Source organism: Mirounga angustirostris, unplaced genomic scaffold (genome assembly GCF_029215605.1).
Source record: "Mirounga angustirostris isolate CCGP_5_RB_7025 unplaced genomic scaffold, mMirAng1.0.hap1 SCAF_10, whole genome shotgun sequence".
Lineage (NCBI taxonomy): Eukaryota > Metazoa > Chordata > Mammalia > Carnivora > Phocidae > Mirounga > Mirounga angustirostris.
The window spans coordinates 78,147,293-78,170,783 of NW_026991718.1; the positions used below are offsets into that span (position 1 = coordinate 78,147,293).

At 37.7% G+C, this 23,491-nt stretch overlaps 1 protein-coding gene across 6 annotated transcripts in view; it reads right to left on the reverse strand.

Moving 5' to 3' along the window:
- Window positions 1-23,491, reverse strand: part of REV1 (REV1 DNA directed polymerase) — a 101,318-nt gene that overhangs the window by 41,958 nt on the left and 35,869 nt on the right. For 4 of the 6 annotated variants that reach the window (XM_064572602.1, XM_064572601.1, XM_064572606.1 and 1 more), the window contains one exon: window positions 1,330-1,498. In XM_064572602.1, the coding sequence (XP_064428672.1) occupies window positions 1,330-1,498 (169 nt within the window). Of the gene's footprint in view, window positions 1-1,329; window positions 1,499-3,529; window positions 3,687-21,578; window positions 21,643-23,491 lie in introns of all 6 variants that reach the window. The other 2 variants (XM_064572605.1, XM_064572607.1) reach the window with 2 other exon arrangements.

Consider the following 23,491-nt stretch of genomic DNA (forward strand, 5'->3'; position numbering starts at 1 on the left):
GAATGATACTAACTTCTTAAAGTGAAAACTGCACAGCTCCTTTTTTAAGGAGATAAACAGCTAAAAGCCATATTCAATGATCCTATGTAACGAAGGGACAGGTCATGAGAAAACAGCAAAAGGAATCAATAAGATGTTCCACAGATGGGCCACCAACTTAATCCCCCAAAGTTTAAAAAACCCTTAATCTATAAGATACATTTGGTTTTCTGGAAGTCAAATGGACTTTTTCAAAATGCACTTTTGACATTTTGGAATTAATTTTCCAATACTTGATAATGTTTATAGAATGAAAATAACAAAAGAACTTCTTATGTATTATGCCTCTAACAATGGGTCAGGCACTGTGCTAGATACTTTGCATAAATTATTTCTCACCTAATCATAGCATATCAATATTAAGCCTTCTTTTAAAAATGAGGATTTTAATATTTTAAATTTTAACTTTCATAAATCTAGCAATTACTCACATATATTATATATCATTTCAAGATATAAATCACTTAAGTTATGGCTCATCAAGATTCAGATGACATATTTAAATTTAGGGAGTTAGTATGAATGGCCGATGATTTACAACATCAATTCCAAACCAACAACAGAAGAACCATAATGTAACTAAAAAACTGCTCTTCCTCTCTGTCCCCTCTCCCAGTACACCAGGTCCCAATACCCTGATTTTCTTTTTTCCCCCTTAGCACGTATTAACTTTTAACCTATAATGTACTCATATATTAAGAATATTGTTTTAATGTTTTCAATAGAACATAAGCTCCAAGAGGTAGGGAACAGATCTTTGTTTACTTCATTGATATTTCCCATGTACACAGCCCATCAGAGATGTACAAACATTTGCTGAATGAACACCATGCTTAGCCAACCCCTTCCCATCACTGCTTCCTGCTGCTTACTTGAGTCATCTCCCCTAATTCCTGGTAGCTGAGGCCGCAAGAACACTAACATACTAGGTTACCTAAATCACCAATGTGAGGTCAAAGAGTACAACAGTATTAAGACATTATTTTTCACCGTTAAGAGGCAATATAGGGGCGCCTGGGTGGCTCAGTTGGTTGGGCGACTGCCTTCGGCTCAGGTCATGATCCTGGAGTCCCGGGATCGAGTCCCACATCGGGCTCCCTGCTTGGCGGGGAGTCTGCTTCTCCCTCTGACCCTCCCCCCTCTCATGCTCTCTCTATCTCATTCTCTCTCTCAAATAAATAAATAAAATCTTTAAAAAAAAAAAAAAAAAAAGAGGCAATATAAGTGAGGTGTTTATAATGTAAGAAGTATTCCAATTTTTAAAACTTATTAATTAAAAATTAAACTTACCTTTCCACAATCCATTCTGGCCGAATTACTTTTTCCCCCTTTAATTCTTTAATTTTGGCATTTGGAAGATTTGTGGCAATAATGTGTGTTGTTTTGGATCTGGAATAATACACATGGTATTGCCCTCCATGTAACATCATTAGCTTTCTCAATTCCTCAGCGGAAGGATCTGTAAAATCAATATTAAAACATGTTAAGACTTTTATATATAAGTAAAGCCCTAGCTGAGTAATCCCTTAAAAAGCCCAACTTAAAGAATGTATCACTGATCCACTTCCTCCTGGGCTGTGTTGCCAATGAAAAAAATTGGGAGGTAAGTTACAAAGTGATAAGGCTATCTTGCTTTAGCACATCCTCTTTCCTGCTGGAGACAGTCCACCAACAAAGAAGTCTACTGCTAAGAGATGCCCAGAGCAGACAGGGATCTCACGTAATGAATCAAACACTACTAACAGCAGATGTTTTAAAAACTTGTGACCACACTTAGCTACATGACCTTGATACTGGTATCTTATGTTTTAAAAAATTAACAACCATAAAGGCATTTGTAGGTCAGTTTACAGAGACTCCAATTAATCCTACACCTCCTTCAGAATAATAAAATAGTAGATAGGTAAAGTGCTCATATTTACTACGAGCAGACTGACTGTAGGGCTATTAACAGACTTTACTCCTACGAAGTTTAATAGTTTTTATTTTTATTCAAGAAAATATAAGAAAAGTTAAAATCACTCAGTTTCTTAATATGAACTTGCACCAAAGCAAAAAAATAAAGTTCACCAATATAAACAAAAATCGCTAAAAAAGAGACATTTTTTCAATTTTGTTTCAAATTATTTTTCCCTGTTGCCCACCCATCCCTCAATTTTTTTCTTAATAAAACTATAGAAAAATATCTTAAACAAGAATCAGTGTGGTTTATGCTTTCCCATAAAAAGTCTGACTCACTGAAGTTATGTTATGACCAGTATTACCAGCATCACATTAAACTAATTATTTTCACTTGCTTGTTTCTTCCACCTATTATACTAATGAAAGCTATAAATTATACCTTCCTCAAAACAGCTGTACCCCAAGGTGGGGGAAGGGGACATCACCGGAGGCTTATAAATCTACTTTGTTATCCAAGCAACAGATTTTTCTTAAGCCCAAGCAATTCAAGTCCAAGTATTAGGACAGTTTTAGTCTTCAGAAGAAGAAAAAAAACTAACAAAGCACATGTAGATGTAACAGGTTTGGTCAATTCTTGGTAAATTCTTATAGTATAGAATTCATTTGATGTTACTGATTGCACATACTGGTTAATAGAAATATAATGTGAACCACAAATGCAAGTCACATATATAATTTAATAGGAAGCTCACTAAACATAGTAAAAGGTAAAATTAATTTAAACAATATTTTTAACCTCAAGGAACCAAAACATTATCACTTCAACGTCTTCAACATATAATCAACATAAAAAACTGGGATATTTCATCACGATTTTTTTATACTAAGTCTCCAGCATTTACAACATTTGTCAATTTAGACTAGCCACACTTCAAGTGCCTAACTAGGGTTTACCAAACTGGACAGTGCACTAGAAAAGAGAAATGAAAACAACTTTTAAATAAAATTAATTCAAAATTCATAATGGAAGATTTTCAGAGGTTAGGGAATCACAAAAACTAGAGCATCACAATGATTTAATGTAAAACAGTGGAAATTAAACAGCTAGTCAGTCAGAAATCTCTAGTTTACTTAATTTCTTTTGCTAAAGATTAAAAAATTTGGCTGACATAATAGTATAAAGTACCAAATTAAAGGCTAAATACAATGTAATAACATGGACAGACACTAAATCCAATAAAAAGCAAGGAAATGCAAAAAAGTATTTACAAGTTAATCTACAACTTTCCTAAACCACTTCTAATTGTATTCAATGATTAAATAGAAAACAGGCTGAAAGAACACATTACCTTTGTCTACACATACCTACAAAAGCACTGTCCCCTCTACTACTTGCTCTCTGAAATCGAATTACTGCAGAAATTTGTAACTGGAAAAGCTGGACAACTTACTGGCCTATAAGATGAAATTAAGGAGGCTCCCTGAAGTTCAATTTTGCAAACTCTTGCCTATTCGTCAGTGTGAAGTGAACCATGAAAACCAATCTAATTAAAAGGTAAGATTACATGAACTCTGGTGTCAGACCAACCTGGGTTTAACAAGGACTTAACTCCTTTAAGCTTCCTCTTCTTTACAAATAAGTAAGTCTGGCACATAGGAAGTACTCAATATAAAAACTATTGCTATTAACTATGACAGCAGAACTCCTTTCAAGTAATGTATGACTTGAGGATCCTGCCCTGGACCTAAAAAAGGTAGTAGAAGACAACACACAACAGTTAGGGCTGACACACAGTAGCCCTAACTTTTCAAACAAACACAGAATTGCCAATAATGCACTAGGGACAGCAGTCAGGAACCACTCCACCAGCCCAAACAGCCTGGCAGGCACAGTGGCTGGTGGCTGCCCTCATTTTCATAGCTTTTTGGTATTTTTAAAATAGTATTTCCCTCTGGCTCTATTTCTTCAGCAATAGAACATTACAAGTTCAAAAGAATATAAACAACAGCTCTGAAGATTTGCACAATAAATTCATTTTTTAACACTCTCCTTAAATTCAGCAGATGTGGGCTAATTAGGGAAAAATATTTGGAGGACAGTACCCAAGCCCATGAAATCTCTAGGACACTAAGCTTTGTGGAACTCCATCCCCGCAATCTACTACACCAGGGAATTTTCTTCATACTACTGATAACAATTTGAAATTATCCTATTTGTTTACTCGTTTGTTGTTGGATTTCCCCCTTGAGCGCGTGCACCTTAAGGGCAGGAACCTTGTCTGTTTCATTCACTTCCTTCTGTCTGGGACAAAGCAGGTGTTCAGTACACATTTACTGAATTAACTGGCATCTCCCATGCATCAAAGCCTCCTGCCTAGAGTTTTCACCCCTCTAGCAAAAGTGGAGTGTAAGTAGTATTACCACTTCAATTCTCAAAATATTTATTCAGTAACTCAACAAATTAGGCCATATAGTACAGGGTCCAGAGCGAGACCGAGTAGGTACAAATCCTAGCTCAATCCTTTGTAAAGTTGTGTGGACCTCAAGCAAGTTACTTAACTTCACAGGGCCTCACTTTTCTCATATGTAAACCGGGAATAATATTGCCTCAGAGGGCTGCTGTGGAATTAAGAGCTAAAAATTATAAATTGCTAAGAAAAGAGCCATGCACATAGAAGTATGTGTCAGCTATTACCAGCATCATCATTATTGTTACCATCTCTTATCCCAAAAGCAGAAAGGAAAAAAACTCCATGGCTGAGGCTGTTCTCTTCCTATAAATCATTAAATTTTTTCAATTTATACTCCCACCTATAAATCCTTCTCTTGTTGCCCACCCTCCAGTACCTTTTCCTTCAAGAAAGTCCTTGATGTACTAGCGAGGATAAGAAAACAAAATGAAAAATCAAACAAAACAAAAAAAATATTCAGAGAAACTTTATCCCCCAAATCTTTACAACTGATGTTACCCTCTAGAGAATGTCAGAACTAAAAAAGCTTTTAGAGATCTAATAACCACTTCATTTTCCTTATTAGTATAAACAAGCTTAATCAAGTTAAACCAACTAGACCAATTCAAACAGTAGATAAAATTATCCCTCAACCCTCATTATACATCCTCACTGAACATATTATGTTTAAATACATTAGAATATAAAAAAGTTAACTTAATCACCAACAAAAATCATCACCATAGGTTACCAATGACATCTTGGTGAAGAGCCTTTAAAGAAAAGAAGAGTGTCTCTGAGGGTCAGCAGCTCCCAAAAATGACTTTACCATAAGAAAAGAAAAAGCATTGGTTCTAACGAAAGATTTTTTTAAAGGCATATGTGCCAACTGAATGATTTCCCCTGAAGATACACTAAATTTTTCAACAAGCATTATTATTATTATTCATCAATGTACTTAAGGTTTCTTATAAATAGCATCAACTTTAGGCAGATTAATTTGTAGAAAAACAAAGATCAGAGAGACTAAGGTAGCCTTCTGAAGTGACATACAGCTGGTGGGATAGCCACAATTCAGGTCCAGGTTTCTGTCTCCAACCACTCATACTTGATCAACTTTAACACTGCTGCTACCCTGGAAAGAAAGGCCTGGTTTCCAGCTGCAGTGTGACACTGAAAAGTTGTAACATCTCAGGCAACTGACTCATCCCACTTAGCCTCAGTTTCCTCTTTACAAAATGAGAAGCTAAACTAGATGATACCTAAGATTCCTTACAAAGCTACTGTGTAATTCTGTGTACTAAAACCATTATCACCAGCAAACAAAACTTGAAGACTATTTCATAAGTGAGAGAAAACAAAGCAGGTTACTCAATTTTATGGATAAAGAAACTAAAGCAGAAAAATGTAAACGAGTACGGGCGCCTGGGTGGCTCAGTCGTTGAGCGCCTGCCTTCGGCTCAGGTCATGATCCCAGGGTCCTCGGATCGAGCCCCACATGGGGCTCCCTGCTCAGCGGGAAGCCTGCTTCTCCCTCTCCCACTCCCCCGCTTGTGTTCCCTCTCTCGCCGTGTCTCTCTGTCAAATAAATAAAATCCTAAAAAAAAAAAATGTAAACGAGTTAAAAAAATACATATGTATATTAGCAAGACATTGGAAAAAGTAGGTCACTAACTCACATATCTTGACTATCTAATAAACCACAATGTCTTGTACATATAACAGGTATAAAATTCAGTAAATTTAGGTCAAGTACTAGAAAGTCCTTAAAAGCAAATACTGTCTCTACTGTGGCCAATGTATAAGGGAAACACAGTGAACTGGAGATCAAAAGTCCTGAGTTCAGTCTGGCTCTGCCAAAATTAACAAGTTTCTACTATCTTTATGGTTTAGTGTGACAGAGGTCAAATGGGATGACTGGAGAAAATGAATCCTAAGGTTTCTTTCAGACCTAAATTATTCCTAAATTATTATGAATCTATTTGGCTTCCAGACAAATTTTCTATCACTGCCTCATGTTCTATTACCAGGAGCTTTCATCACATTAAATACCATCACAGAAAGAAAAAAAAAGTATTATATAACCAACTCTACAACCCATCAAAAAGTCAGTAATAGTGCTTTTGATGACCTGGTTAAAATAAACCATCTTTTATGTGTATTCTACCAGATTCCCTGCTCAACTGAGTTTATCCTCTGTAACCGAGTTCTATACCTGATCCTATTATACGCTAACAATATTTGTGAGCAGGGAAAGACTTAAGGGGTCTTTGCTTCTATTAATCTCTCAACAAGCAATACTGTCAATGTTTTCATTTACATACATGTAGGTATTATATATTTAAGTGAATCTATGTGTGTAGAATCATACATCGCAAAACCCCGACATCAACTCCCAAACTGTCCATTAAAATAGAGGCACAGAAGATCCAAGACATTTGAAAAAAAGTGTAACTAGTCTACTCTCTTCATTTGCGGCTTTCCTACTGAGGCAACACAGTGGTGGTTTGAAACATGACACAGGATCAATATGCTCAGAAAATTTCCTCTATGACAAAGCAATCTGACAGTCATTTTTACTAGCAATAATCCTAAATACCTGATACAGAAATTTAAGATTAGATGCCAATTTCCCTAAGCCATTATATTTAACAAAATATGTTTAAAATATATAATACTTGGCACATCCTGTTAAAAAGTGCTCTCAACACGTTTACTGATCAAAATAACAAGGGTAAATTTTTATACATGATAATAGAACTTGAAAATTTCATTTTTTTTCTTTCCCATGGTCAGTAGACAGGTGTGTCCATTCTAGTAGCACCAATATATATGTCAATTTTATTTAAAAATATCCACCTCAGGGCACCTGGGTGGCTCAGTCGTTAAGTGTCTGTCTTCAGCTCAGGTCATGATCTCAGGGTCCTGGAATCGAGCACCGCGTTGGGCTCCCTGCTCAGCAGGGAGCCTGCTTCTCCCTCTGCCTGCCATTCCCCCTGCTTGTGCTCTCTCCCCGCTCTCCCCAATAAATAAAATCTTTAAAAACAAAACAACAAAAAAAACATCCACCACTTTGCAGAGCAAAAATAAAACTCATTAGCTGCCTTTTTTTTTTTTTTTTTTAAGATTTCATTTATTTGACAGAGAGACACAGTGAGAGAGGGAACACAAGCAGGGGGAGTGGGAGAGGGAGAAGCAGGGGGAGTGGGAGAAGAAGCAGGCTTCCCGGCGAGCAGGGAACCCGGTGCGGGACTCGATCCCAGGACCCTGGGATCATGACCTGAGCCGAAGGCAGACGCTTAATGACTGAGCCACCCAGGCACCCCTCATTAGCTGCTTTATAACCAACCATAAGCAGTTAAAAAACTGAGGAAAGAAAATCGACACGAATTCAGGGCCTATTCCAGTCAGGTCCTTATACCTTATTTCACTTACTCCTCACCACCAGTGATTCCAACACTGGAATTAAACAGTATAGTCTTGGCATCACAAGTCCTGTGTGAGATTATTAACTTCACTTCAATACTATTCTTACCTGACAACAGACATTTTTGGGGATTATTTGCAGAACCATTTCCTAACTAAAGCACTGTCACACGATTTTGGTGCCCAGGTTTTGTTATGAAGGCGCTGGTGCTGTTGTCCCAGACTACTTTAAACATCATGTACTAATGTGGTATATACATACAATGATATGTTATTCAGCCTTAGAAAAGCCAAGTTCTAATACATGCTATAACCTGAACCTTGAACCATTTATTATGCTAAATAAACTAGTGACCAAAAAAAACCTAACACTGTATGATTCTACTTCTGAGGTAGCTCAAATAGTCAAATTCAGAGCAACATAAAGTAGAATGGTGGTTTCGGGGGTGGGGGGAGGAGGAAATGGAGAGTTATTTAATGGATATAGAGTTTACAAGATACAGCAGCTCTGGGGATTGGTTGTAGAACAAGGTGGCTATCCTTGTCACTACTATACACTTTAAAAATAAAGTGGTAAACTTTGTGTAACACGCCATAATCAAAAATTAAAAAAAAAAAAGCAAACCACATTTTGACAGCCATGTTTAACATAAAAGAATATGCAATGTACCAGTTAGTACCAATCCATATTGTAAACAGGAATTTAGTTTTAGCAAAACAATATCATTCATATACTAACCTGAATTTTATTTTTTCTTTAATTTTATTCACATTTAATTTTCAATTCTGCAAAACCTGTAATTGTAAGAGCTTGATAGAACATTATTATTACTACTACCACTTTAGAGATGCTTGTGAAAATTAAATGGATGAAAATCTCACAGCTTTGAGATATGGGATTAGCTAATAAGTGACAAAGACCTACAACTCAATTAAAATCCAAGCCTTGATTTCTGCTCCGATGCTCCTTCTCCAACTTACTGCCTCTCAATAAGAAAATCTACATTCTATATTTCAGAGAAAAGTTTCAGAAAAAAACCAATGAAGATAAAGGGAGCCATTTGCAGAATAAAAATTTCTGTATTAATCCTAGAGTCAGCACACATTCAATCAACTTTCCCAAAGTTTTTTTTTTTTTAAGACTTATTTATTTATTTGGGGGAGGGAGTACAGGAAGAGAGAAAATCCTCAAGCAGACTCTGCTGAGCGCGGAGCCTGATGTGTGGCCCAATCCCAGGATCGAGGTCATGACCTGAGCTGAAACCAAGAGTCGGGTGCTCAACTGAGCCACCAGGCACCTCTAACTTTTCCAAACTTTTAAAAGCTTTGCCATTCTAATTGCAGAAGTGGCATTTGTTACATGAAAACTTAGTAGAAATATTTCAACCACAGTAAAACCATGAAGGTTTCCTATTACATCCTTTTAAGCCAAAATTATTAGCTCCTTCAACATCCTGAACAAGGTTCTTTTATAAAGAAGACCGATTTCGAATAAAAGGCATGTAAAATAATAACATTTTCAAGTTTTAATAAATTTAAAATCAGGTTCTAAAAATTACAGCTTAAACATATACTCCTTTCTTTTCTATGTACCTTTATGTATCCTTTCTTGAAAAAAACACAAGTTCCATAAAGAGCAACTGATCAAAAAGATCAAAATTCTTCACATAAACTGTTTCTCAGGAGTAGAATTGAACAATTTAAGAATTTTACAAGTATTTTGGAAAGAAAGCTCTGCAAACGTATAACAATGTCTGTCCTAAGGACAATGGTGGTAACTCAGCAAACAGTACCAAAAGCCTAGTGATGGTAGAGGAAGTGTCTACCTACAGGGAGGTTAGTGTGTACTACAGGACTTTGTTCTCAGCCCAAGACTGCACAATATTTCAATTCAGGACGTGATTAAGAACTTCTGGGTGGTTAAACTTCTGGGTGACAGAAAGTAGATGGTTAAATTGAACAAGACACAAAGTAATCTGGGCCAAAAAATACCTCAATGAGGAAAATCAGTGAAAACTGATGTTCCACATTTTATTTATTTATTTTGTGCTTTGAGATAAACTATTTTTTTTATTAACATATAATGTATCATTTGTTTCAGGGGTACAGGTCTGTGATTCATCAGTCTTACACAATTCACAGCGCTCACCATAGCACATACCCTCCCCAGTGTCCATCACCCAGCCACCCCATCCCTCCCACCACCCTCCACTCCAGCAACCCTCAGTGTCTTTCCTGAGACTAAGAGTCTCTTATGGTTTGTCTCGGTTTCTGGTTTCATCGTTTTATTTTTCCCTCCCTTCCCCTATGATCCTCTGCCTTGTTTCTCAAATTCCTCTCATCAGTGAGAACATATGAAACTTGTCTTTCTCTGATGGACTTATTTCGCTTAGCATAATACCCTCTAGTTCCATCCACGTCATTGCAAATGGCAAGATTTCATTTTTTTGATGGCTGCTTAATATTCCATTGTGTGTGTGTGTGTGTATCACATCCTCTTTATCCATTCATCTCTTGATGGACATCTAGGCTCTTCCCATAGTTTGGCTATTTGGACATTGCTGCTATAAACATTGGGGTGCACGAGCCCCTTCGGATCACTACATTTGTATCTTTGGGGTAAATACCCAGTAGTGCAATTGCTGGGTCATAGGGTAGCTCTATTTTCAACTTTTTGAGGAACCTCCATACTGTTTTCCAGAGTGGCTGCATCAGCTTGCATTCCCACCAACAGTGGAGGAGGGTTCTCTGCATCCTCCCCAACATCTGTCGTTTCCCTGACTTGTTAATTTTAGCCATTCTGACTGCTGTTAGGTAGTATCTGAGGTTTTGATTTGGATTTCCTGATGCCGAGTGATGTTGAGCACTTTTTCATGTGTCTGTTGGCCATTTGGATGTCTTCTTTGCAGAAATGTCTGTTCATGTCTTCTGCCCATTTCTTGATTGGATTCTTTGTTCTTTGGGTGTTGAGTTTGGTAAGTTCTTTACAGACTGTGGATACTAGCCCTTTATCTGATATGTCATTTGCAAGTATCTTCTCCCATTCTGGCGGTTGTCTTTTGGTTTTATTGACTGTTTCCTTTGCTGTGCAAAAGCTTTTTATCTTGATGAAGTCCCAATAGTTCATTTTGCCCTTGCTTCTCTTGCCTTTGGCGATGTGTCTAGGAAGAAGTTGCTGCGGCCAAGGTAGAAGAGGTTGCTGCCTGTGTTCTCCTTTAGGATTTTGATGGACTCCTGTCTCACATTGAGGTCTTTCAACCATTTGGAGTCTATTTTTGTGTGTGGTGTAAGGAAATGGTCCAGTTTCATTCTTCTGCATGTGGCTGTCCAATTTTCCCAACACCATTTGTTGAAGAGACTTTTTTCCACTGGATATCCTTTCCTGCTTTGTCAAAGTTTAGTTGACCATAGAGTTGAGGGTCCATTTCTGGGCTCTCTATTCTGTTCTTTTGATCTATGTGTCTATTTTTTGCCAGTACAATACTGTCTTGATGATTACAGCTTTGTAACAGACCTTGAAGTCTGGAATTGTGATGCCACCAGCTTGGCTTTTCTTTTTCAACATTCCTCTGGCTATTCGGGGGTCTTTTCTGGTTCCATACAAATTTTAGGATTATTTGTTCCATTTCTTTGAATAAAGTTCATGGTATTTTGATAGGGATTGCATTAAATGTGTAGATTGCTCTAGGTAGCATAGACATTTTCACAATGTTTGTTCTTCCTATCCATGAGCATGGAACGTTTTTCCATTTCTTTGTGTCTTCCTCAATTTCTTTCATGACTATTTTATTGTTTTCTGAGTACAGATTCTTTGTCTCTTTGGTTAGATTTATTCCTAGGTATCTTATGGTTTGGGTGCAATTGTAAATGGGATCGACTCTTTAATTTCTCTTTCTTCTGTTGTTGGTGTATAGAAATGCAACTGATTGCTGTGCATTGGTTTTATATCCTGCCACTTTACTGAATTCCTGTATGAGTTCTAGTAGTTTTGGGGCAGAGTCTTTGGGTTGTCCACATAAAATATCATATCATCTGCAAAGAGTCTGACTTCTTTGCCGATTCGGATGCCTTTTCTTTCTTTTTGCTGGCTGATTGCCGAGGCTAGGACTTCTAGTACTATGTTGAATAGCAGTGGTGATAGTGGACATCCCAGCCGTGTTCCTGACCTTAGGGGGAAAGCTCTCAGTTTTTCCCCACTGAGAATGATATTTGCTGTGGGTTTTTCATAGATGGCTTTTACGATATTGAGGTATGTACCCTATATCCCTTTTAATCAAGAAAGGATGCTGTACTGTCAAATGCTTTTTCTGCATGAGGATCATATGGTTCTTGTTCTTTTCTTTCTTCTATTTCTTTATTAATGTATTGTACCACACTGATTGATTTGCAAATGTTGAACCAGCCTTGCAACCCAGGAATAAATCCCACTTGGTCGTGGTGAATAATCCTTTTAATGTAGTGTTGGATCCTGCTGGCTAGTATTTTGGTGAGAACTTTTGCATCCATGTTCATCAGGGATATTGGTCTGTAATTCTCCTTTTTGGTGGGGTCTTTGTCTGATTCTGGGCTCAAGGTAATGCTGTCCCATAAAGAGTTTGGAAGTTTTCCCTCCATCTCTATTTTTTGGAACAGTTTCAGAAGAATAGGTATTGATTCTTATTTAAATGTTTGGTAGAATTCCCCTGGGAAGCCATCTGGCCCTGGGCTCTTGTTTGTAGGGAGATTTTTCATTACTGCTTCAATTTCCTTACTGGTTATGCATCTGTTCAGGTTTTCTATTTCATCCTGGTTCAGTTCTGGTAGTTTATACGTCTCTAGAAATGTATCCATTTCTTCCAGATTATCTAATTTGCTGCCATATAGTTGCTCATAATATGTTCTTAAAATTGTATTTCTTTGGTGTTGGTTGTGATCTCTCCTCTTTCATTCATGATTTTATTTATTTGGGTCATTTTTCTTTTTGATAAGTCTGGCCAGGGGTTTATAAATCTTACTAATTCCTTCAAAGAACTAGCTCCTAGTTTCATTGATCTGTTCTACTGTTCTTTTGGTTTCTATTTCATTGGTTTCTGCTCTGATCTTTATTATTTCTCTTTGCCTGCTAGGTTTAGGCTTTATTTGCTGTTCTTTCTCCAGCTCCTTTAGGTGTACGGTTAGGTTGTATATTCGAGACCTTTCTTGTTTCTTGAGAAAGGCTTGTATTGCTATATACTTTCCTCTTAGGACCGCCTTTGCTGCATCCCAAAGATTTTGAACAGTTGTGTTTAGATTTTCATTTGCTTCCATGAATTTTTTTAATTCTTCAATTTCCTGGTTGACCCATTCATTCTTTAGTAGGATGCTCTTTAGCCTCCATGGATTTGAGTTCTTTCCGACTTTTCTGAGTTCTAGTTTCAAAGCATTGTGGTCTGAAAATAGGCAGGGAATGATCCCAATCTTTTGCTACCGGTTGAGACCTGATTTGTGACCCAGGATGTGATCTATTCTGGAGAATGGTCCATGGGCACTAGAGAAAAATGTGTATTCTGTTGCTTTGGGATGGAATGTTCTGAATATATCTGTGAGTCCATCTGGTCCAGTGTGTCATTTAAAGCCTTTATTTCCTTCTTGATCTTTTGCTTAGATGATCCATCCATTTCAGTGAGGGGGGGGATGTTAAAGTCCCTTACTATTACTGTATTATTGTTGATGTGTTTGATTTTGTTATTAATTGGCTTATATAATTGGCTGCTCCCATGTTAGGGGCATAGATACTTAAAATTGTTAGATCTTCTTGTTGGAGAGACCCTTTAAGTATGATGTAGTGTCCTTCCTCATCTCTTATTACAGTCTTTAGTTTAAAATCTAATTTGTCTGATACAAGGATTGCCACCCCAGCTTTCTTTTGGTGTCTGTTAGCATGGTAAATGGTTTTCCACCCCCTCACTTTCAGTCTGGACGGGTCTTTGGGTCTAAAATGAGTCTCTTGCAGGCAGCATATCAATGGGTCTTATTTTTTTTATTCAACGTGATACCCTGTGTCTTTTGACTGGGGCGTTTAGCCCATTTCCATTCAGGGTAACTATTGAAAGATATGAATTTAGTGCCATTGTATTGCCTGTAAGGTGACTGTTACTGTATATTGTCTCTTCCTTTCTGGTCTATGTTACTTTTAGACTCTCTCTTTGCTTAGAGGAGCCCTTTCAATATTTCTTGTAGGGCTGGTTTGAGAATCGCAAATGCTTTTAGTTTCTGTTTGTCCTGGAAGCTTTTTATCTTTCCTTCTATTTCCAATGACAGCCTAGCTTGATACAGTATTCTTGGCTGTCTTTTTTTCTCGTTTAGTGCTCTGAATGTATCATGCCAGTCCTTTCTGGCCTGCCAGGTCTCTGTGGATAGGTCTGCTGTCAATCTATATGTTTCTACCGTTGTAGGTTACAGTCCTCTTGTCCCGAGCTGCTTCCGGGATTTTCTCTTTGTCTCTGAGACTTGTGAGTTTTACTATTAGATGGTGGGGTGCTGACCTATTTTTATTGATTTTAAGGAGGGTTCTCTGTGCCTCCTGGATTTTGATGCCTGTTTCCTTCTCCAAATTAGGGGAGTTCTCTTCTATAATTTGCTCTAATATACCTTCTGCCCTTCTCGTTCTTCTTCTGGGATCCCAATTATTCTAATATTGTTTCATCTTATGATATCACTTGTCTCCCAAATTCTGCGCTTGTGATCCAGTAGTTGTTTATCTCTCTTTTTCTCACCTTCTTTATTCTTCATCATGTGGTCTTCTATACCGCTAATTCTCTCTTCTGCCTCATTCATCCTAGCAGTTAGAGCCTCCATTTTTGATTGCACCTCATTAATAGCCTTTTTGATTTCCACTTAGATTTTAGTTCATTTGTCCAGAAAGGGATTCTCTAGTATCTTCTATGCTTTTGTCAAGCCCAGCTAGTATCTTTATAATCGTCATTCTGAACTCTAGTTCCCACATCCTATTAATGTCCGTATTGATTTGGTCTCTGGCAGTCAGTACTGCCTCTTTTTTTTTTTTGAGGTGAGTTTTTCCATCTCGTCATTTTGTCCAGAGAAGAACAGATGAATGAGAGAACAAAATGCTAAAAGGGTAACTATGACCCCACAAGAAGATACAGTGAACAAATCAGAAAAGACCCAAAACCAGGGGAAAAGAAAGGGAAAAAATATATATATATATGATCAGGCTGGTGAATAGAACAGAGCCACACACTACATATTGGGTGTATTCTGGTCTGTTAGAAGAAACTGCCTCTCAAAATTTTAAAGAAAGGAAAACATACATATACAAAAATAAGGGTAAACATGATGAAGGAATAGAATATGACTGTAAAGATGAAAATTAAAAAAATTTTTAAAAAGGAATTGATAAGAAGCTGATTGAAAAAAGAACAAAAAAATTTTAAAAGAAAAAAGGAGAGAATGTGATCAGGTAGGAGACTAGGACAGTCATATACTAGATTTAGTGTATATTTTGGTCTGTTAGAAGAAACTGTATCCTGGGCGCCTGGGTGGCTCAGTTGGTTAAGCGACTGCCTTCGGCTCAGGTCATGATCCTGGAGTCCCTGGATTGAGTCCCGCATCGGGCTCCCTGCTCAGCAGGGAGTCTGCTTCTCCCTCTGACCCTAACCCCTCTCATGTGCTCTCTCTCATTCTCTCTCAAATAAATAAAATTAAAAAAAAAACTGTATCCTAAAATTTTAAAGACAAAAAAACATATATATACAAAAAATAAGGTTAAATATAATAAAGGGATAGAATATGAGTGTAAAAATGAAAATTAAAAAAAGATTTTAAAAAAGGAATTGATGTTGGCTGAAAAAGGAAAGAGAAAAAATTCAACTAAAAATTTAGAAAAAAAATAAAATTTAAAAAATTAACTTTTAAAGACTAAAAAATCATGGGGAAAAAGCCATGAATTCTATGTGCTATATTCCCCTAGCGCTGGAGTTCTGCCGTTCTCATTGATCAGTAAACTTGGTCTTGGCTGGCTGTTCTTGCTGATCTTCTGGTGGAGGGGCCTGTTGCCGTGGTTCCCAAATGTCTTTGCCGGAGGCGGAATTGCCCGCCCTTGCCCGGTCTGCGCTAAGTAATCTGCTCGGGTTTGCTCTCGCAAGTTTTTGTTCCCTGAAAGCTCTCCATACAGTGTTGGAGGACGAGAATGAAAAGGGCGGCCTCCCAATCTCTGGCCCCGGAGGAGCCGAGAGCTCGGGGGTGCCACTCCTCAGTGCGCCCCCAGAGAAAAGCTATCACTCCTGTCTCCCCGGTCTCCGGCCGCACTCCACACTCACCTGGCCTATGACCAAGCGTTTCTATCTCTGGCACACGACCTCGTTTGGAGTCTCCAGACCCAGCAGATTCCTGGGGTGCGCTCCTGTGCCGCTCCTCCTGGGGGAAGAAGGGGAGTCTCCCCGGATCTGCCTCTCGTTGGGTCCCTGCTGGAGGAGCAGTGGCCCGATTGTGCCATGGATCACGGTTGATGGCAACCCCGAGATAAGAGCCCACTCCTCGAGTCTGTCTTTGCAGCTGGCTTCTCTGCTCCGAAACCTGGGAGCTCTGCCACACTCAGGCACCCCTGGTCTTTCTGTGACCCCAACAGTCCTGAGACCACACTGTCCCAGCGAGGGTTCCACCCCCCACTTAGCCACTGGAGCGACATCCCTCAGCAGAGCCGACTTCTAAAAGTTCCGATTTTGTGCTCCGCTGCTCTATCACTTGCCGGTAGCGGCTGACGGAGGCTCCCTCCCCCCACGGTCTATTTTCCCAAATATCGCCTCGGATTCACTTCTCCGCACATCCTACCTTCCAGAAAGTGGTTGCCTTTCTGTTCACAGAGTTGCTGCTATTCTTTTCTTCGATCTCCTGTTGAGTTTGTAGGTGTTCTGAATGGTTTGATAACTATCTAGCTGAATTCCTGGGACCAGATGAAATTTAGGTCTCCTACTCCTCCGCCATCTTGCTCCTCCTCCCTCCACATTTTATTTTACAACAACTGCATCATTTGTTATGTAGGAGAACTGGTACAATGGCAACACACGACAAAGAAGTCTCAAATGACTAAGCTAAATAGAGCTCTTTGCCTTTTTTTAATTAGCTCTACCTCCTTCCCCTCAAAATAATGAACTCAAACAATGCAGACATACACAGCGGGCAGACCACAAGTGGGGCTGGTTCTGCTCCACTTCACTGAGGTCAGACTACATGCCTAGAATATTTGATTCTCTTTATGACTCAATATACGCTAGACCCTGACCAACTTCATTAGAGCAGTACAGTAAAAATCAACCAGGAGGAATCCTCTAAAGACCAAAATCAAGTCATACTGGCTAATAAGCATTAAGTGATGTTTCAGTCATGTACAAAACACCAAAGGAAACAAATTAAGAAACTGCTTTGCTTTAATGAAGGAAGATAGAGACATTTAAACTAGTGATTTTCAATTTTTTAAATAGCAGAACCCTATTTCAAATGGACCCTTACCAAAAAATCCCCCAAATACCAAACAAATAAAAGTAATATTATATAAGACTGTATTCTGAAAGTTCAATTTGTAACATATACCTGTTACCATTTTGCCTTTCAGCATAGTAGTGAGAAAATCCTGATTCACACACATTAGAGCTATTAACATTTTCAACTATTTAAAGGAAGTTATATTCCAAGGTCTATGTAGAAACTATTTAACCTAACAACTAAAAGGTAAGAGACATTCCTAGTAAATAACATATCTGAGTATTTGTTTCATTTTTCTGCTTTCAGTGATTATCTATAGATAATCTTAAGACTATAAAACCTTTCAGGTATTTTGGAACTGAAGTTAATAATCAATTCAAAAACAACCAACAGCTTTAATCTGGAATCCAAAAGCACTTATGGTATTACTTATAACTTATGGGGACAGGAACCTTATTTAATCATGACTGTATCCTCAGTACCCATATTTTCAAGCATCTCACTTAGAATTTAGTAAGGATTCCACACATGCTTTTTTAAACACAAGATATTCTATCAGAAAAAAGTTCTGTGGGAATAGAGAGCCGACCAACATCTGATTGAGCTGAACCTGGAAACTTAAGTAGGATTATGACAATCCAAGAAGCTGAGGAAAGATGATAAGAAAAGCTGTTAAGGAAATGGAGAGAAGTATGGCCACAGGGTTGAAAGCACACTTTGAAAGAAGTAGGAGTAATCTAGCTTGAGAGCTGTAGAGTGAATTAGCATGAAGATCACACTTAAAGGACGTGACAGGGTTTGAATTTATGCTCTAGAGTCTTAGAGAAAGAACTAGGACTACTGGATGGAAACTACAGGGATGCACATTTTAGCTCACTAAAACCATCACGCCTGCTCGAAAATGAACTCACTTGCCTCCCAGGACGGTATACCATCACACTGGAGTCACTGCAAGAGGCTGAGTGGTAGTCTGTCGGTAACTCAGCAACACTGAAGAAGGAATTCTCACACAGACAAGGATTATTTTGAAGATTTAAATTTCCTTCTAACCACAAGATTCTGAGTCTGTGGCCTAAAACAAGGATCAGCAAACTAAGGCCCTTGGGCCAAATCTCCTATTTTTTAAATAAAGTTTTATTGGAACACAGCCATTCTCATTCATTTATATATTATCTAGGGCTGCTCTAGGGCTACAAGAGCAGAACTGAGTAGTTCCAAGAGAGAGTACATGACCCACAAAGCTCTGGCCCTTTACAGAAAAGGTTTGCCAACCCCTGATCTAAAATATAGCCAAAGAGGGGTGCCTGGGGGGGGGGGGGGGTTCAGTCGGTTAAACGACTAACTCTTGATTTCAGCTCGGGTCAGGATCTCAGGGTGGTTAGATGAAGCCCCGCACTGGGCTCTGTGCTCAACAGGGAATCTGCTTGAGATTCTCTCCCTTTCCTCTGCACCTCCCCCTGCTTGTGTGGGCACACACACTCTCTCTCTCAAATTAATAAATCAATCTTTAAAAAAATAAAATAAAGCCAAAGACTACTTCTTTCAGAAACCTAAAACACAATATTTGTTCTAAATATTTCTCCTATCCACTATTTCAGATGCTGCTCAGAGAGGAGAGGGAAGATTATGCTGCAGTAACATATGACCTCAAATCAGTGACTTACAACAAAGGTTTATTTTTCACTCATGAAACATGTCCATCCTATTCTCCATGTCATCTTTACTCTGAGATCCAGACTGATGGAACAACCTCTATCTAGAACACTGTCAGTCACTGTGGCAGAAGAAAAAGAGGGTATAATGAAGCACAAACTGATTTTTAAAGCTTTATCCCCAAACTGATATATATCACTTCTACTCACATTCTGTGAACATGGCCAAACCGGACTTCAACAAGTAGGGAAGTAAAATCCTCCCCCGAGGAAGGAAAGCAGATTTCACTGAACAGAAATACAATCCACCACATAGTATATTTGGAAATATTTACATAAGTAATTTGTTTTCCTTATTTCTATAAACTATCCTATCCGTAGCATATTTCTTTTTTTTTTTTTTTTTTTTTTTTTAAAGATTTTATTTATTTATTTGAGACAGAGAGAATGAGAGGGAGGGGGTTCAGAGGGAGAAGCAGACTCCCTGCCGAGCAGGGAGCCAGATGCGGGACTCGATCCAGGGACTCCAGGATCATGACCTGAGCCGAAGGCAGTCGCTTAACCAACTGAGCCACCCAGGCGCCCCCCGTAGCATATTTCTATACCAATGTTCAGCCTAAAAGCAAAAAAAAGCAAAGGCACTATAGTAATTTCATGTTTCCCAAGATAAACAATATTAAAGCTCGAATTAAATTATTCTCTATTCTAACAAAAACATGCCTAGAATAAAAAATCTAGAAAATAGAAGAAAATATACCACTCACAGTTCTATGCCCAAAGAGTTACCACTGTGATATATTTGCTTCTAGCATTTTTTTCCCTGTGCTTTTCTTTTTTTAACAGTTTGATCATCCCCTACTTCTCATTTTATATCCTACCCTTTCTCATTTACCAAAAATTTTTCTATATTATAAATTATCTACAGTTAGCTTTTTAATTATTTTAAGTCACCTTATAGATGGCATAATTTATAACTACATTTCTATTCTTAGACAATGCTTGGGCTTTCAAATAAAACAACATGATAAGATGATCTTTTCCATAAACCTGTACTGGGAGGCCAATCAGGCTTATCAGCTTAGAAGAGACTATTAGAAGAATTACTAAGCCAAAGGTTATAAGCATATTAAAGGTCCCTTGTGTGTTTCATAACGCCATTCTCCAAAGCAAGTCTACCAACTCACTCTCTTGCTTCAGCAAAGACCGGAGCAGTTACTTTCATCCATCTATACCTATATTGGGTATATTCATGTAATAATTTTTTAAAATTAAATAAACTTTGCAAAAACTTATTCTGCTTCACTATACACTTATCTAATAGTGAAGTTGAACATATTTCCATATTTTTCACCCAGGTCTATTTCCTGAAATAAACTGTTTCTGAAATCTGCTTTTAATCTATTGGGATGTGTTTTATTTCCTATTATTTTGATGTATAAGCTTTTTTCCAGTCATCCGGTTTGTTGCAACAAATTATACTGAATAATCCTACTCTCTCACCCACTGACCTGTGGATCTTTATAACCTAGAATATTTAAAATAGTGCTGAAGGGCTAGGCTGTACTTTTATAAATATAATGCATGTAACTTATAATAAATACATATATATGTATACAGATGATATCTAATTTACATATAAAATTTACATAACATATAATTTCTTTTTTTTTTTTTCTAAGTAGGCTCCATGCCCAGTGTGGAACCCAATGCAGGGCCTGAACTCACAACCCTGAGATCATGACCTGAGCTGAAATCAAGAGTCAGACGCTTAACTGACTGAGCTACCCAGGTGCCCCCACAGAATTTCTGAGCAACTCTAAACAACTTATCTGCCTATTAATACCAGTTACAGAAAGTTTTAAATGCTTACAGCCTTCTATAATAGGTTTTGAGATGTCAGAGCATGAAACATGTCCATCCTATGCTCTTCATTGTTCTTTTTCATCATTGTCTTAAGGTAGAGTATTGCGGGGGAAATAAGATATAAGTCAGATAATTTGCTGTAGCAGGTTGGCTAATAGTTAATGGTATTAACAAGGATAAAAGTGTTGGGTTTGAAGAAGCATTGCTACTGCAATAAACGGATTTCTAGCATTCTAAAAATTCAAACTATTTAGTGGAACTTCTTATGTAAAATAATAATGGGTGTTCTTGATAACAGTGAAAGCACTCTAGGATCCTAAACTATCTTCTCAAAGTTTAAAATTATATTTCCCAATACTCCTACTGTTAATTTTAAAGAGCATTCTTTAAGAATGTTCTGAATGCAACTAAAGTTCAGAACTAAAACCAACCCTACTAAGAGACAATTACACACAGTAAAAGTAAAAGGCATGTATCACAGGACCACAATTTAAGCCTAAAGCTCTGCAAGTGAAATCCCATCACAGCAAATGCCATTACAGAACACTAAAAGAGCCACATGAAGACCACTTTCATGTTTCTAGGCATAGTTTATAAGATCGTCTGGTTAAAACAAATTCTATTAACAAAATTTTAAAATCTTGTACAGAAGTTTTCCTTGATAAATCTCTAATGAGAAAATATTCATTATGCGCACCATTTCATTCTGTATATCCAAAGAACTTGATTAAATGTTGGTTGTGCTACATACATGGTAGAAAGAAGTAAACCAAATGGCTGCTTATACCTTCTTTGGTTCTACAGTAGTAATATCCTTCATTATTTCATTATTTCATTTGAGTCTCACAATCCTACAAATTAGAAAAGATAATTTAGCATAGTTACTGATGAGGAAATAGAAAAAAATTAGGTGATTTGTCCATAATCACACAGCCATTGTGCAGACCCTTTTGTCTTCTGACTCCCACCCATTACTCTTCCTCCAGTAGCCATGCTTACTCTCTTGACTCCGTTCCTAACTATCTTAGATTTACCACATTCATCTAAAAGCCACATACACTTAACCAAGTAAAAACTGAAGAAGTTTCAAAAGACTACAGAACACAGTTTTGAGTACCTATCAGGTGCAAACACCTATTGGACAGTGGTAAAAATACAGTGGGTGGCATAAATTAATACAGGAAGTCTCTCCCATGTTAGTTAGAGGTGAAATTCCTATGTCTCTGATTTACAAGATCAGAGTCTCACAGAAAAATGAAAGAAGATACGTATATATAAAAAGAAAATAATTTCTGGAACGCATACATTTCTGAAAACTAGATTTGTCACCATTAAATGGATTATTTTCCTAAACCATCACATTCACATGTTCAGAAAACAACAAAGTAAGGTTAAAGTTTTCAAACAAATCCTTATCACTTGAAATCTAAGTCTGTCATATTTGCATACTCCCTTGTTCATTTTGTAATCCATGCCCAAGTTTTTGCCTGCCCATCTGTTTTTTCACAAACCTCAGCAGTACCAAAGCCATTGGACCTGGTCTTTTATCCACATATTGAAAAAAGTACAAAATAACCAGAACACCTCTTGCCATGTTAACTGTCCTGATCCCACTCCAGAGAAGACAGCAGCTACATTCACTAGATTTGAAGCACTAACTCACCTAGAGAGCTTTCACCAAAATAAACATGCTCAGGGCCTATCTCCCAGAGATTATAATTCAATAAAAGCCTAGAATGTGGCCCATTTCTTAGTTAAAAACTAAAGATTTAAAAAGACTGAGTTGAATTAGCATATGAGTGAATATATTTTAACATTCTGATGTACAAATACCAAACCCTGTTATTCACTCATTTACTCAACTAATCTTTATTAAGCATCTTACACTGTGCCAGGCAAGGTTCTAGCCCCTGGGATATAGCAATGATCAAGACTCACGTCTGTGCTCCATGGTACTTCTATTTCACTGGGCAGACAGAAATTAAGTCCGATAAATGATACCAGATCAGATACAAATAAATTCTGTGAAGAGAAATAAAGCTGGACAAAGGGTTAGGAAAGAATTGGAGGGCAAGATACATCTATCTTAGATAAGGGTGGTCAGGGAAAGTCTCAGAGGAGGTGACATTTGATCAAAGATGTGAATGATGAAGACCTAGGGACATCAGATGAAAGAGCACATTTAAGGCCCTACAGTGCTACCTCTGATCCACGTTTGGCTAGGTGCTACAACATCAAATTGGCTTTATACCTCCAAAAAACTTAGTACATGAATAAGACCTGACAATATAAGACTTCGGTATCAAAGTAAATGTTTCTAGCAACGATGCTATGCAATTTAAATACTATGGACTGGCTTAGGGAAGGAGACAAGATCTAATTTAATCTGAGTCTTAATGGATGAATGAAATTCCAGTTCACAGAAGTGGGAAAAGAAGCTTTTCACAAGAAGCAAAAGTAAAACGAAAGTTCAGAAACAAGGAAGTACAAATAAAAAACCTAAAATATCAGAATAAGCCCAATGACCAAAATTGGAGAATATAAAGGGGAAAATGTACATCAGAATTAGGACAAGAATGACTTTACCCTTTTTTGCTTAGAAAATGCCTATTTATCCAAGACCCAGCTTAAAAAGTCAATCCCTCTTTGAAGGACTCAATAACTCTCAAAGGCAGTAACTTCTCTTCTGTGTTGCCACCT